Genomic DNA, 12,190 nt, shown 5'->3' with positions numbered 1-12,190 from the left:
TTCATCAGCAGCTAAGGACCCTGAAATCCAGCAAGTTCTCTTTTCCCCTCCTTCCATTGCCAGAAACACGACCATGGCAAGCATGTTCTTCACAAGGCAGGGTTTTTTGGGGGGAGAGGGCCTTTCCCAGTGCTGAATGTAGTCAATTGCTAGGCAATGGTCATGCGATGCCAGGTGGAAGCTTTCCAATCAGTCCAGCCCTGTTGCCTGTTTTGTGGGCTTTGGTGGAAATCAAAACCACCTCCTGGTTGGCCTCCTGCCTTGGTCAACCCCAAACATGCTGGGATCATGTTATCTTTTCTCTCTGATGCTTCAGGGTGGTTTGTGCCATGGAGCAGAAGCACCTACACTTTGGAACTCCCTGCCTGTTGACATCAGGCAGGGGTCTTCACTATACCCTTTTCAGTGCCTGCTAAAAACATTTTTGTTCAAGCCAGCCAGTCCAGATATATAGAAAGAAGACGTGAGTTTTAATCTGTTTTTAGTTTATTGTTATTTTAACTTTTTTGAAAGTCTTGAATTGTTGTTAAGTCTTTGTGTGTGTGTGTGTGTGTGTGTGTGTGTGTGTACACTACAGAAAACCTAAAAGAAAACCTAAAAAGAAAGGAAGGAATTGCTGGCAAAAGCAACAAACACACCCATCAAAAGACATGGCTCAGTCACTCAGTTGCTAACCCAAACAAGCGCCTTCATTTTTCTTAAGTTGACTTGTGACTCAATATCCCCCTGCCAGGATTTTTTTCATAGCAAGATCCCACACACATGACCCATTAATTCAGAACTGCAGAGTCATTAAATACTCCCTCTTTTAAAACCATCCCTGGCAAGCTGAAAAGAAGAGTCAAAGGGAAGAGAGAGGGGTGTCTGCTAAGTTAATGAGTGCTTTGAATTATAGTCCCCTGAAAGAGAGGAAGCGAGACAGAGAGAGTATATAACTCGAAGATTTGCTCAGAAAACATGGTTGGCTCCCTTTCCAGATCATCCTGGCCACCAACCGCCCTGGAGATCTCAATCTATATTTATCTAGGCACATCTCATTACACCATGCTCCGGAAAATTAAAGAGCCGGCGAGGAACTGGCTTTTATGTTGCCACTACTGTTAGCCAAAGGCTTTGGCCTACATTGTAATTTTGCATAATTCACTGAGAGGTTAATATGCCAAACCCTGGAGGCTGGGAGTCACTCTTTGGCCACAGCTAATGCTAGATGGGCAGCGGGGGGTGGTATTTGTCTTGCACTACAAGGAATGTATAGGCAGGAGGTCCAAGGTTTACTTGAAATAGGGGGCATCCCTCTTTGTTCCAGTTGAGAGCTGCTGCCAGTCAGAGTATGCAATACGAAGCCAGATGAACCAAAGCTCTTGTTCATTATATAAGGCCACATTCACACCATACATTTAAAGTACTGTATTGCTATTTTAAACGGCCATGGTTTCTTCCCTCCCAAAATCCTGGAAGCTGTAGTTTGTTAAGGGCACAGAGAGTTGTTCAAAGACCTCTATTCCTCTCATAGGGCTGCAACTGCAGGAGATTGGCCTAGATGACACTTTTGGCTCCATCCCGCTCTACAGTTCTATGATTCTCTGAATTTCCAGGGTGGTTTAACAATCAGTACCTTCTCCCCTGGAACTCTGGGAACTGTAGCTCTGTGACAGAGGAACAGAGGTCTTCTAACAACTCTTAGCACCTTTAACAAACCACAGATCCCACAATTCTTGGGGAGAAAGCCCCCACTCTCCGTTTTGTCCCTACAGCAACCCTGTGAGATGGAGTTAGGCTAAGTGAGACATTGACCAGCCCAAGACGAGCTTTGTGGCAAAGTGGGAGGACTGGAATCAGATCCAGTCCAAGCCCGGTACTCTAACAGCTATACCACACTGCCCCCCCCCCATTTTCTCCTGAGAAGTGTTAGCTGCAATGCTGCTTGCTTCCCCTCACATCCAGCAAGTGGAAGTAAGTTGTTCTGATTCTGTTCTGGCAAGATTAGAAAGTTTATTTCTCATTCCAAAATTATCAATCCTCTTTTTCCCTGTCTATGGGAAAGCAGAGAGGTCAGAATACAAAAATAGACCTCTTTAAGGTGATACCTAAACCCATCAACCCTGCCCCGCATGGAGCACTTACTGTATCATTAAACAACAATGCAGATCCAAGCTTTGCATATCAAACACTCCAGTACCACAAAAGAGTCCATATTTTTAAAAACGCATTCAAATCTGTGCAGAGCAAAGCTACAGAGCAAGGCTGGTTGTGTGACACACACAGACATACGGTCATACCTTGGGTTGAAGTAGCTTTGGGTTAAGCATTTTCGGGTTGTGCTCTGTGGCGACCCAGAAGTAACGGAGCGTGTTACTTCCGGGTTTCACCGCTCGCGCATGCGCAGATGCTCAAAATGATGTCACGTCCATGCGCACGCGCAGACACAGGTTGCGTTCGCTTTAGGATGCGAACGGGGCTCCGGAACGGATCCCATTCGCATCCAGAGGTACCACTGGATTTTGGCCTTTCAGCATCTGAATGAAAGGTTTTGCAGACAATAGTGGCTTAAAACGCAGTGAGGTCGTTTTTGCCCATTGGGCTGCAAGTTTATACATTGCTGTGCACACAGAAAGGAGGCAGGGATGCACATTACCAGTTTGGTTTCCCTGCACCTGCAGTCACCCCCAAATTCCTATTCATAAAACTGTCATCTGAGCATGTACAATAACTGTCTCAAATGAACACACCTCAGATGAACTGCAAAACCAATGAGGCATATGTTTTCATATTGTCATATTGAACAGAAGCTGGTTTGAGGGAAGACACATCAAATTTCTCAAGAAACTACAGGATCAATATGGATTGTAGCTAATGTTGTACATGCTCAGAGAAAGTGAACCAGAAAAAGCTCTGTTCTCATATGTATCTCATCTCCACCACCAACCCAACTGAAGGCAACTGACACCTGCTATCAACTATGTAAGATGACATGGCCAAGAATCTTCTTTTATTTTCCTCACAGGCAAATAAAACAGCTGAAAAAGTTTCCACTCAGGAAGAAAACACAGAGGTACTACACTCCTGACAGACAAGGCCAAGGATTTCAAATGCTGGGAGTGCTGTCGCCGTACATATTTGGCTCAGAAGCCATTTAGAAATGGTCTCTCTAGATTCTCATTTGACACACAATGCAGCATGGATCTCTGATTCTGGACAGAAAGACACCAAAAGCAATGAGGGGGAAATCAACCATTCTTTTGCATGGGTTCCCTTGGATTGCATGAAAATATGTTTATTATATATTTATTTTCTTAAAGGAGGAAAAAATCAGCCACAGGACAGAGACAGTGTACAGGGGTGGTTACAAGGAGGTCTCCCATCCAAGCCAGGACCAAGCCCTGCCTTGCTCAGTTTCAGCAAAGTAGCCTTGTGTGCCTCCAGACCCCGGGACCCATTATTTTATATTTATTAGTCACTTCATAATATTGTTTCTTGCAATTGACTTGCATATACAAAAAGGCAAACACATGCTCTTACCTTGCCAAAATCCCGCACATCGAAGAGATCAAAAGGGTCAAACAGCTCGCTGTTCCGCAGGCCAAATTTGTCATGGCACACTTTGAGGAAAGTCCGGATGTTCTTCAAGCAGAGGAACTTGAGCCAAGAGAAGAGAAGAAAGAATTCAAGGGTCATTTCATTGCGGTAGATATTTACCTGGTTCACAAAGCAAAATGCACTGAAACAGATTTACACTAGTCATGTTAGTACAGTTCACGTACATCTTCACAGCTATCCCATGATTGCCACCTCCCCACTGAGGATTGTGAGCAACAGAGATTCCCTTGCTTCTTAATGCATCCACGGAAGAGGAAACAGCTGACTTTAGCTCACAGTACATACTCTTAGCTGCAACAGACATTTTCCCACTCGTGTGTGTGCTTGTTAAGAAGCTACAGATCTGAATTATGGCGCTTCTTTTTATTTTGGTTTGCAGCAAAAAAATAAAAAAAAATCTGTTTAAGGATTTGATCATTGCTCTTTTTTTACACCAAAACTCTCCAGCATGAATCAAAATATAGACGTCCCCCGACTTATGCAGGGGTTGCGTTCAGGGCCCCTGTGCACATCAGTGACATCACGTAAAGTGGGGAGCACCCTCCAAAAAGTCTCTAAATGACTATTTTCCCCTGCTCCTCAACTCTCTCTCCTGCTCTCTCTTCACACAGCTCTCTCTTCAAGTAAAGTTGAAGCTCTGGGGTTGGCTGGAGGACACAGAGGAAAGTGTCTGCTGCTGCGGCGTTACTGCCTGCATCAGATGCTAGGCAGGGAGGCTAAGCAACATAAACAAAGCCCTGTGTCTCCAGTCTCTTTGGGGCTTCCTCCACCCTCACTGATGTCCTTTTTGGCCTCAGGGGAGGGTCTCTTTGCTAGCCATGAGGACTCTCCAGCTCTCTCTTGCCATTTCCTGGTATGATTCTGTTTATGTGTGTAGGTAGAACACGTGTGAGTGTGGGGGTGCATGTACAGCAAAAGAAATCTATACAGTCAAACCTCGGTTGTCAAACATAATCTGTTCTGGAAGCCCATTAGGCTTCCAAAATGTTCAACAACCAAGGCACGGCTTGCGATTGGTTGCAAGAGCTTCCTGCACTCAAGCAGAAGCCAAGCCACATCGCACGTTTGGCTTCCGAAAAACATTTGACAACTGGAGCATTTACTTCCAGGTTTTCAGCGTTCAGGAGCTGAAGCATTCCGAAACAGAGCCTTTTGGGAACCGAGGTTTGACTGTACAACTAAATCAATCAAATGCAATAAAGCACACAAAAAGCATTCCCATGCACACAAACCACCTTACCCTCACAACACCTAAACCAAGAGTAAGAAACATTTTTTCATCCTGAGGCAGCAAGAGCCACTACCACAATTTAAAGACGCATTCCTGCCAGGCAGCAGGTTTTGTGGGCTATTCATAGTGTTAATGCATGGGCAGGCAAACTAAGGCCCGGGGGCTGGATCCAGCCCAATCGCCTTCTAAATCCGGCCCACGGACAGTCCAGGAATCAGCGTGTTTTTACATGAGTAGAATGTGTCCTTTTATTTAAAATGCATCTCTGGCTTATCTGTGGGGCCTGCCTGCTGTTTTTACATGGGTAGAATGTGTGCTTTTATTTAAAATGCATCTCTGTGTTATTTGTGGGGTATAGGAATTCGTTCATTCCTCCCTCCCCAAAATATAGTCTGGCCCCCCACAAGGTCTGAGGGGCAGTGGACCGGCCCCCTGCTGAAAAAGTTTGCTGACTCCTGTGTTAATGTCAGCTAGAAATAAAGGGGTTTGTTTTATTTTTTATTCTTATTATTGATTTTATCTTTTCCCCTGTTATATGTGCCAATTTAAAAAATAATAATTGTGAGGGATTCAAAAACCAAACATTAGCATGTCCTTGTTGGTGAGGCATTTTCCTTTTCAATTGGCTTTTTCCAGCTCTGCAATATTCCTAAGTGAGATGAGGATGGCCAGAAGTGTTGTATTATTTTATTTTTAGGTCAGCTGAATGTATCATCTTCTTCTTTTTCATATATAAGAAAAGGAACCGGCAGAGCGGGGATGGACTGTGGGGTAGCTCCCCAAAGGCTTGGCACACGGTCAAAGCTCAGCCAAGCATCCAGATCACTTCTGAGAGCTAATGCAATCCCTCTTTTTCCTAGAAAGTGGGAGGCTGCCTCTCTGACAAGGGCAGTAATGGACTGATAGAGTGTGACCATTTTGCAAGACAGCATCCCTCTCGCTCTCTCCTGGGGCCCTGTGAGAAGCACCCAAAAACGTTTTAATATGCTGAAATCAAGCAAAAGAAAGGGTCTCACTTACAATAAATGGATGACCAACTTGCACAAGGTGACGGGGGAGATCAGGGTGCTGGGTGGGGAGTCTGCAAAGACCTCTCATAGAAGAGCTCCTAAGTGACCACAGGGAAAAAGAGATTGCCATTGCCAGGTTGGGGGGGTGAGATTTATTTAGAGCATTTGTACCCCATTCTTCAGCCAAAAAGGCTCACAAAGCAGCTTACATACAATCGGTGAAACCAAGACAATCCCTACCCACAGGATAACAATCTAAAAGAATATGATACACAAGGTTAAAGGAACAGGGAGGGAAGAGGAAAACCAAAACTCAGACAGCAATTTCTAAACAGTTGCTCTTATAATATAATGACCAGCTGGCACAGTTGAGGGTCAGGTAGGGCCTGATGGAGCTGAGTCTCCAGCAAAGCTGATGGACTGAGTCATTCTGCTCCTATTTCTCCTGCTGAGGCAGTCTGGTGGGATGGCTGCCCTCATGCTGACAGGTGAGGGAGAGGAAGCCTGATGGAGCTGGCTTGCTGAAGCAGGGCCAATGGAGGGTGCTCTGCTTTGCAGGATGGATGGATGCAGGATACATTGTTGATTTGTTCAGGTTTACACCTCAACATAATGAGGGAGTTTCTGCATGGGGCTCCAGTTTCAGACCACTGAGGCTCCTCCACTCACAACAGCTGCACACATCCAGCAAGGTAAATCAAGTTTTCCAAATGGATGAGTAGGGATATAACTCGTTTTTAGCTTGTTATTATTTTCTTGTTTGGTTTTACATTTTTATATTGTTGTGGACCTCTGTGATATATCCTTACGATACAGCAGTATGTAAATATTTTTACAAATTAATAATGAATAAGGAGGCAGTCATTTCTGTCCCATCCAGCATCAGCTGCAATGAGTGCTGTTTCTATTCTGCTACAGTTCAGCTTCTGCTAAATTTGTTATTTGTCTTGCTAGCTGCTGTGGCAGAAGATAACATAATTAATTTCATTGTATTTGAATGGAAGGAAGCATCAAAAACAACATAAACAAATACGGTAATGATTTACATGCAAATGCTGAATAGATTCGCTTGCATGCTTTCCATTCCTGACCCCAGACGGACTGCAGGAATCTCTGCTCCCACTTGCTGTTAAATTGCCCAAACATCCCCCTACTAAGAGTCCTCTCCCACACACAGCTAGTTTCTGTCTAAGATTAAAATATCACCTTGGCCAACTTTCAGGTACAGGGTGAAACTCTGTTCTGTGCTTCCACACTGTTTTGTGATCAGATGGTCCTGATTGCTGACTGGGGACCAGGGGCAGAGAATACCCTTCCCCCGCCCCAACTGAAAATGGCCACACTGCTGTTCCATTATAATTCCTCCATGCAAATTATGATGCAACTGAACTGGGAGTACCATGTACAGTTCTGGCCATCTTATCTCAAATAGGACATTTGTAGAGCTGGAAAAGGTTCATAAAACGGCAACCAAATTGTTCAATGCGCTGGAGCAACTCCCCTATAAAGAAAGGCTGCAATGTTCAGAATTTTTTAGTTTGGAGAAAGGGCAAGTAAGATAGAACATTATGCATAGCATGGAAAAAGTGGATGGAGACAAGCTTTCCTCCCTCCATCTCTCAGAATGCTGGAACTCAATAGGGGACATTGAACGAAGCTGAACTGAAGATTCGGGACACACAAAGTACCGTATTTTTCGCTCTATAACACGCACCCGACCATAACACGCACGTAGTTTTTAGAGGAGGAAAATCCGTAGGCATGCCACCCGTAGGCATTCCCTCCATAACACGCACAGACATTTCCCCTTACTTTTTAGGAGGAAAAAAGTGAGTGTTATGGTGCAAAAAATACGGTACTTATTCACACAACACACAGCTTTGGAATTCGCTCCCACAAGAGGCAGTTGTAACCACCAACCCGGGTGGATCCTTCAAGGAAGTCAAGGCAGCATGCACTGATCTTCTTATCCTCCTCATTTTATCCCCACAACAACCCTGTGAGGTAGGTATGCTATATCACCCTGCGAAGTGATAGAGCAACTGGCCCAATGACTCCCAGCAAGTCTCATGGCAGAGCAAGGATTTGAACTCCGACCTCCCTGTTCCAAGCACAGTACTCTATCTACTATACCACACTCCCTCTCCAAATGAGTTAACTTGTTTTCTGTGGTCGGGCCTTTCATAGGCAGCAGACTGTTCCTTCCACACAAGTGCAATTCTGCAGAGAATAGAGAGTTACAGCTGGTTTTCTTGACCAGGTAGAATTTCCTTCCTGGCGCTTGGCATTTCAGCATCACAGCCGGTCTCAAATTCCCAACACATACGTAGCTGGCTTCCCTTTAAACCTCCCATTTTCAAAAATGAATGGTTTAGCTTGTGACCATAATGACACAGAGCCTTGAGACTTAGGCTGGCTCTTGGTTCATAGACCTGGATGTGAGCTGCTGCTGTGCCTCCTACTCTCTGCAAACCACATGTGTATGCAGCAAGCCTCCCCAAAGGGAGGCTCCTTTGGCCAAAGGAGCAGCAAGCAAGCAAGCAAATGCCATTGACGCATAGGAGTCTGCTTCAACATAGCTCTGGGACATGAGCCAGCAATGGTCGCAAAATGAGCCCAGGACCATTCCTATGGATGCTGCCAATGGTTAGAGGGTTGGACTCCATGGTGCAGTGGTCCAGGGTTGCTGGGGGATCAAAACCCATTACTAATTCTGCAGCAGGGTCCTTGCCTCCAGCATCCTGCCCAGTCAGCATGAATGGGGAGATATTTAACCACTGACTCTTCTCAACCTTTGTGGTGATGGGAGCGAATCAGAGTGAAAGGAGTTGAGTCGGCCACTGCAGACGGGCTCCCAGGGTCCCTCTGGAGAAGGTGAATGGAAAGAACCGTGAGGAGGAGTTCTGTCTGCTCCAAAGCTCAGCACTTAAGAGCACAGGAGAGACAATGAGCTTCGGTTCCAAGGCAATGGGGAGCAAGTTCTGTTATCCACAATGGGAACCACAACTTCCGGGGCAGGGGGAACACCCTAAGTATGTATTAAGTAAACATGTATTAATACATTAAGTATTAATACATGGTGGCAAATACAATATAATAGGCATTGCTGAGACCCAGTGGGATGAGACTCATGACTGGAATATAGAAATTATGTTTATAACATATTCCAAAGGAATAGGCCAAACAGGAAAGGAGGAGGAGCATTATATGTAAAGGATATGTACACTTGTGAAGAGATCCATGACCTGGAGCATGGAAGGTAGATTGAGTACTTGGGTAAAAATTGTAGGAGAGGGAAACAGCAGTGACCTTACTGTGGGTGTCTGCTAAAGACCTCCAAACCAGACTACATACTTGGATGATGCCTTCTTAGAGCAGATTACCAAACTCTGAAAAAGGAGAGATATAGTAGTCATGGGAGACTTCAATTATCCCAGTATGTATTTGTAATGGTTCTAGGGGTTGCTTGTGCGTAAATCGGCGCCACGCTTGGCTGAGTTACCTGGGTGAACCCTTTCTGTCTGGACAGCCACTCACCCGTGGCTGTCTCAATCGCTGGCAGAATCCGTCAGTGGGCGTTTCTTGAACTTCTTCCAGCAAAGAAGCTCTTTGACGCCTAGTCTCCGCCTACTCTCCCTGCGCGGAAGCCTTCTGCGCAGGGAGGGTGTGGGCAGCGGAGGACCCGTGCTCTCCCCGCTGGTCTCCAGCGAGGAGTCATGGAGCCACCTCGCTGATTCCCCCATCTGCCCCCCTTCTCCGCTAGTGTTACGCTGATTTCCTTCCCCAGAAGATGGGCTGCTTCTCTCCCTCCCGGTACGCTCTCCGGAATCCCTCTGGAGCCCTCCCTCTCCCTCTGGCTCCGATGGCAGTTCCCTGACAGTATTGGAACACAAACTCTGCCAAAAATGTAAGGTCCAACCAATTCTTCCATTGCCTCGCTAGCCAATTTCATTTCCCAGAAGGTGGAAGAAGCATCAAGGGGGTCATCCATCTTGGACCTGGTCTTCACCAACAGGAAGAAATTAATTGACAAAGTGGAAGTACTGAGAAACTTGGGAGGAAGTGATCATGTCCTGCTGGGTTTCATGATACCAAGGAAAGGGAAAGCTGAGTGTAGTCAAACATGCTCTCTGGCCTTTAAGAAGGCCAATTTCAACAATACTTCTCTATTCTGCCTTGGTCAGACCACACCTGGAATACAGTGTCCAATTCTGGGTACCACAATTTAAGGATAATTGACAAGCTGGAATGTGTACAGAGGAGGACGAGGAAGATTATAAAAGGTCTGGAAACCAAGCCTTATGAATAACTGTTTAAGGAGTTATGTAAGTTTATCCTCAAAAAGAGGATGGCCATCTGCCATGGATGCTTTAGCTGAAATCCCTTTATTGCAGAGGGTTGTGCTAGATGATCCTTTCCAACTCTACAATTCTATGATTCTAAGAAAAAGTGTGTAGCTGAACAAAGGCTGCAACTGAACCTCAGCAGTACAGGAGGGAGGGGGTGATAAAAGAGTTAAGGAACTTCACAGGCAGCAAAACACAACTGAGATATTTAAGGGAAGCCAGTTCACCTCAAGCAAAAAAGAAAAATCCTTAGTCTATCTAGTTCAGTGCATTACACTGTGTTTTAATGTGCTCTGGTTTTTTTCTGCCTTCTCTGCTGGTTATTGATTGATGTACAGTATATAACTGTACTGTCTACACTCATGGCAGCAGTGGCTCTCCAAGGTTTAGGGCAAGGGACTTCCACAGCCCGACCTGGATATGCCACTGAGGACTGAACCTGGAACCTCTGGATGCAAAGCAGATGCTCTACCTACTGAGCTGCAGCCCTTCTCCAAACCAACTGAAGTAGGGAAAAGGCAACATATGAATCTTTTGAAATTATAGTCATTTTCTTGTCACTTTTCACCATCCAGTATCCCTCAGTCTGCGTTTTTAAAATAGGTTCTCCTGCGGTTGGAGATGAAGTAGAGAGAGCTGGTTTCCATCACCATTTTTCCTGGGGAGCAAGTCAAGGGGAAGACATTGTCTGATAAATCTGCTCAAGCTGGTGAAGGCATGATAAATGAACGGCCTCTGAGCCATGTGTAGAGAACGCCCAGGTTCCAATGGCTCCATTATCCTAATTGCTTTTAACGGGGGTGTCAGAGGCCTTCCAAGGGGGAAAAATGCAATGAAAGAGCACAGGAAGCCGGAGGAAAATGGCACATCAGGGGACTGCCCTAATGGACGGGTCGGGATTTCACAGAGGTGCTGGCTGTGGATCAAGAGCCTCGGGTGCCGAGGCTTTCGGAACAGGCAGGTCCTTGTGGAATCGCACCAAGGGCGGGTGCTGCATACGAAGGAAGTATACCAGCCCGATCAAACTGTGCTGTGAAGGGGCATCGATGCAGACGCCAAATGGCCCGGCTCCAGCACTCAGACACGGGGACTGGAGATGTGGCAGCTTTTGCCTCTCCGAGATAAAAGCCGGTGACGGATGCGGAGCGTAACTCTGCTCGGCGCTTTCTGACGGTGATGTACAGCCGGCTGCTTATCTCGCTGCAGGCACAAGCCGCGGACTCGCTGAGCCAAAGAAAATCTCTCTGGTGGGAGCCCATCCATGTATGCCTTGCTACAAAAAGAAGAAAGGGAAAAGGGAGCAGCTGGCACAATTGGGGGGGGGCGGAGGAGCCGGAAAGGACTGGGATGGAAGTTGCCATCAAGGACACCAGGCAAGAGAGGGCAGGACACAGAGGGCCTCCAGTGTGAATGGGGGGTCCCTGCCATGCACATGATAATAGAATCAAGCTAAAAGAGACCCCCAAGGATCATCTAGTCCAACCCCCTGCAAAGAGGAATCACAGATAAATTATTATTATTATTATCAAAAATTTGTATAGTGCCCTTCACCTGAAGATCACAGGGCAGTTCACAACCTAAAAACACAAAACGAGGACATAAAATACGTTTTTTAAAAAAAGAAAAACAAACCAATAGCTCCTCTCCCACAAACATGCAGATTGAATGTAAATTCGCCAAAGGCCTGGTTAAACAGAAACATTTTCACCTGGTGCCTAAAGATATGTGATGAAGGTGCCCGAGGAATATCCCTGGGGAGAGCATTCCACAAGCAGGGAGCGACTTCAGAAAATGCCCGCACTCGTGTTGTCACCCTCCTGACCTCTCATGGAGGAAGCACACAAAGAATTCCCTCAGCTAATTATCAGAAGGCCCATGTTGGTTCATATGGGGAGAGGCAGTCCTTGAGGTATTGCGGTCCTGAGCCTTTTAAGGCTTTATGGGTCAAACCCAGCAGTTAGAATTGGGCCTGGAAACTACCGTATTTTTCGCCCCATAGGGCGCAC

At 46.0% G+C, this 12,190-nt stretch overlaps 1 protein-coding gene across 8 annotated transcripts in view; it reads right to left on the bottom strand.

The window, feature by feature from the left end:
• VAV2 (vav guanine nucleotide exchange factor 2) overlaps nt 1-12,190 on the bottom strand; it is a 157,304-nt gene that overhangs the window by 111,548 nt on the left and 33,566 nt on the right. For all 8 annotated transcript variants that reach the window (XM_081846987.1, XM_081846982.1, XM_081846983.1 and 5 more), the window contains exon 2: nt 3,520-3,636. In XM_081846987.1, the coding sequence (XP_081703113.1) occupies nt 3,520-3,636 (117 nt within the window). The remainder of the gene's footprint in view (nt 1-3,519; nt 3,637-12,190) is intronic.

The sequence above is a fragment of the Podarcis erhardii genome, assembly GCF_964252035.2.
Source record: "Podarcis erhardii genome assembly, chromosome: Z".
Lineage (NCBI taxonomy): Eukaryota > Metazoa > Chordata > Lepidosauria > Squamata > Lacertidae > Podarcis > Podarcis erhardii.
This window is presented reverse-complemented; position numbering and strand designations above follow the sequence as displayed.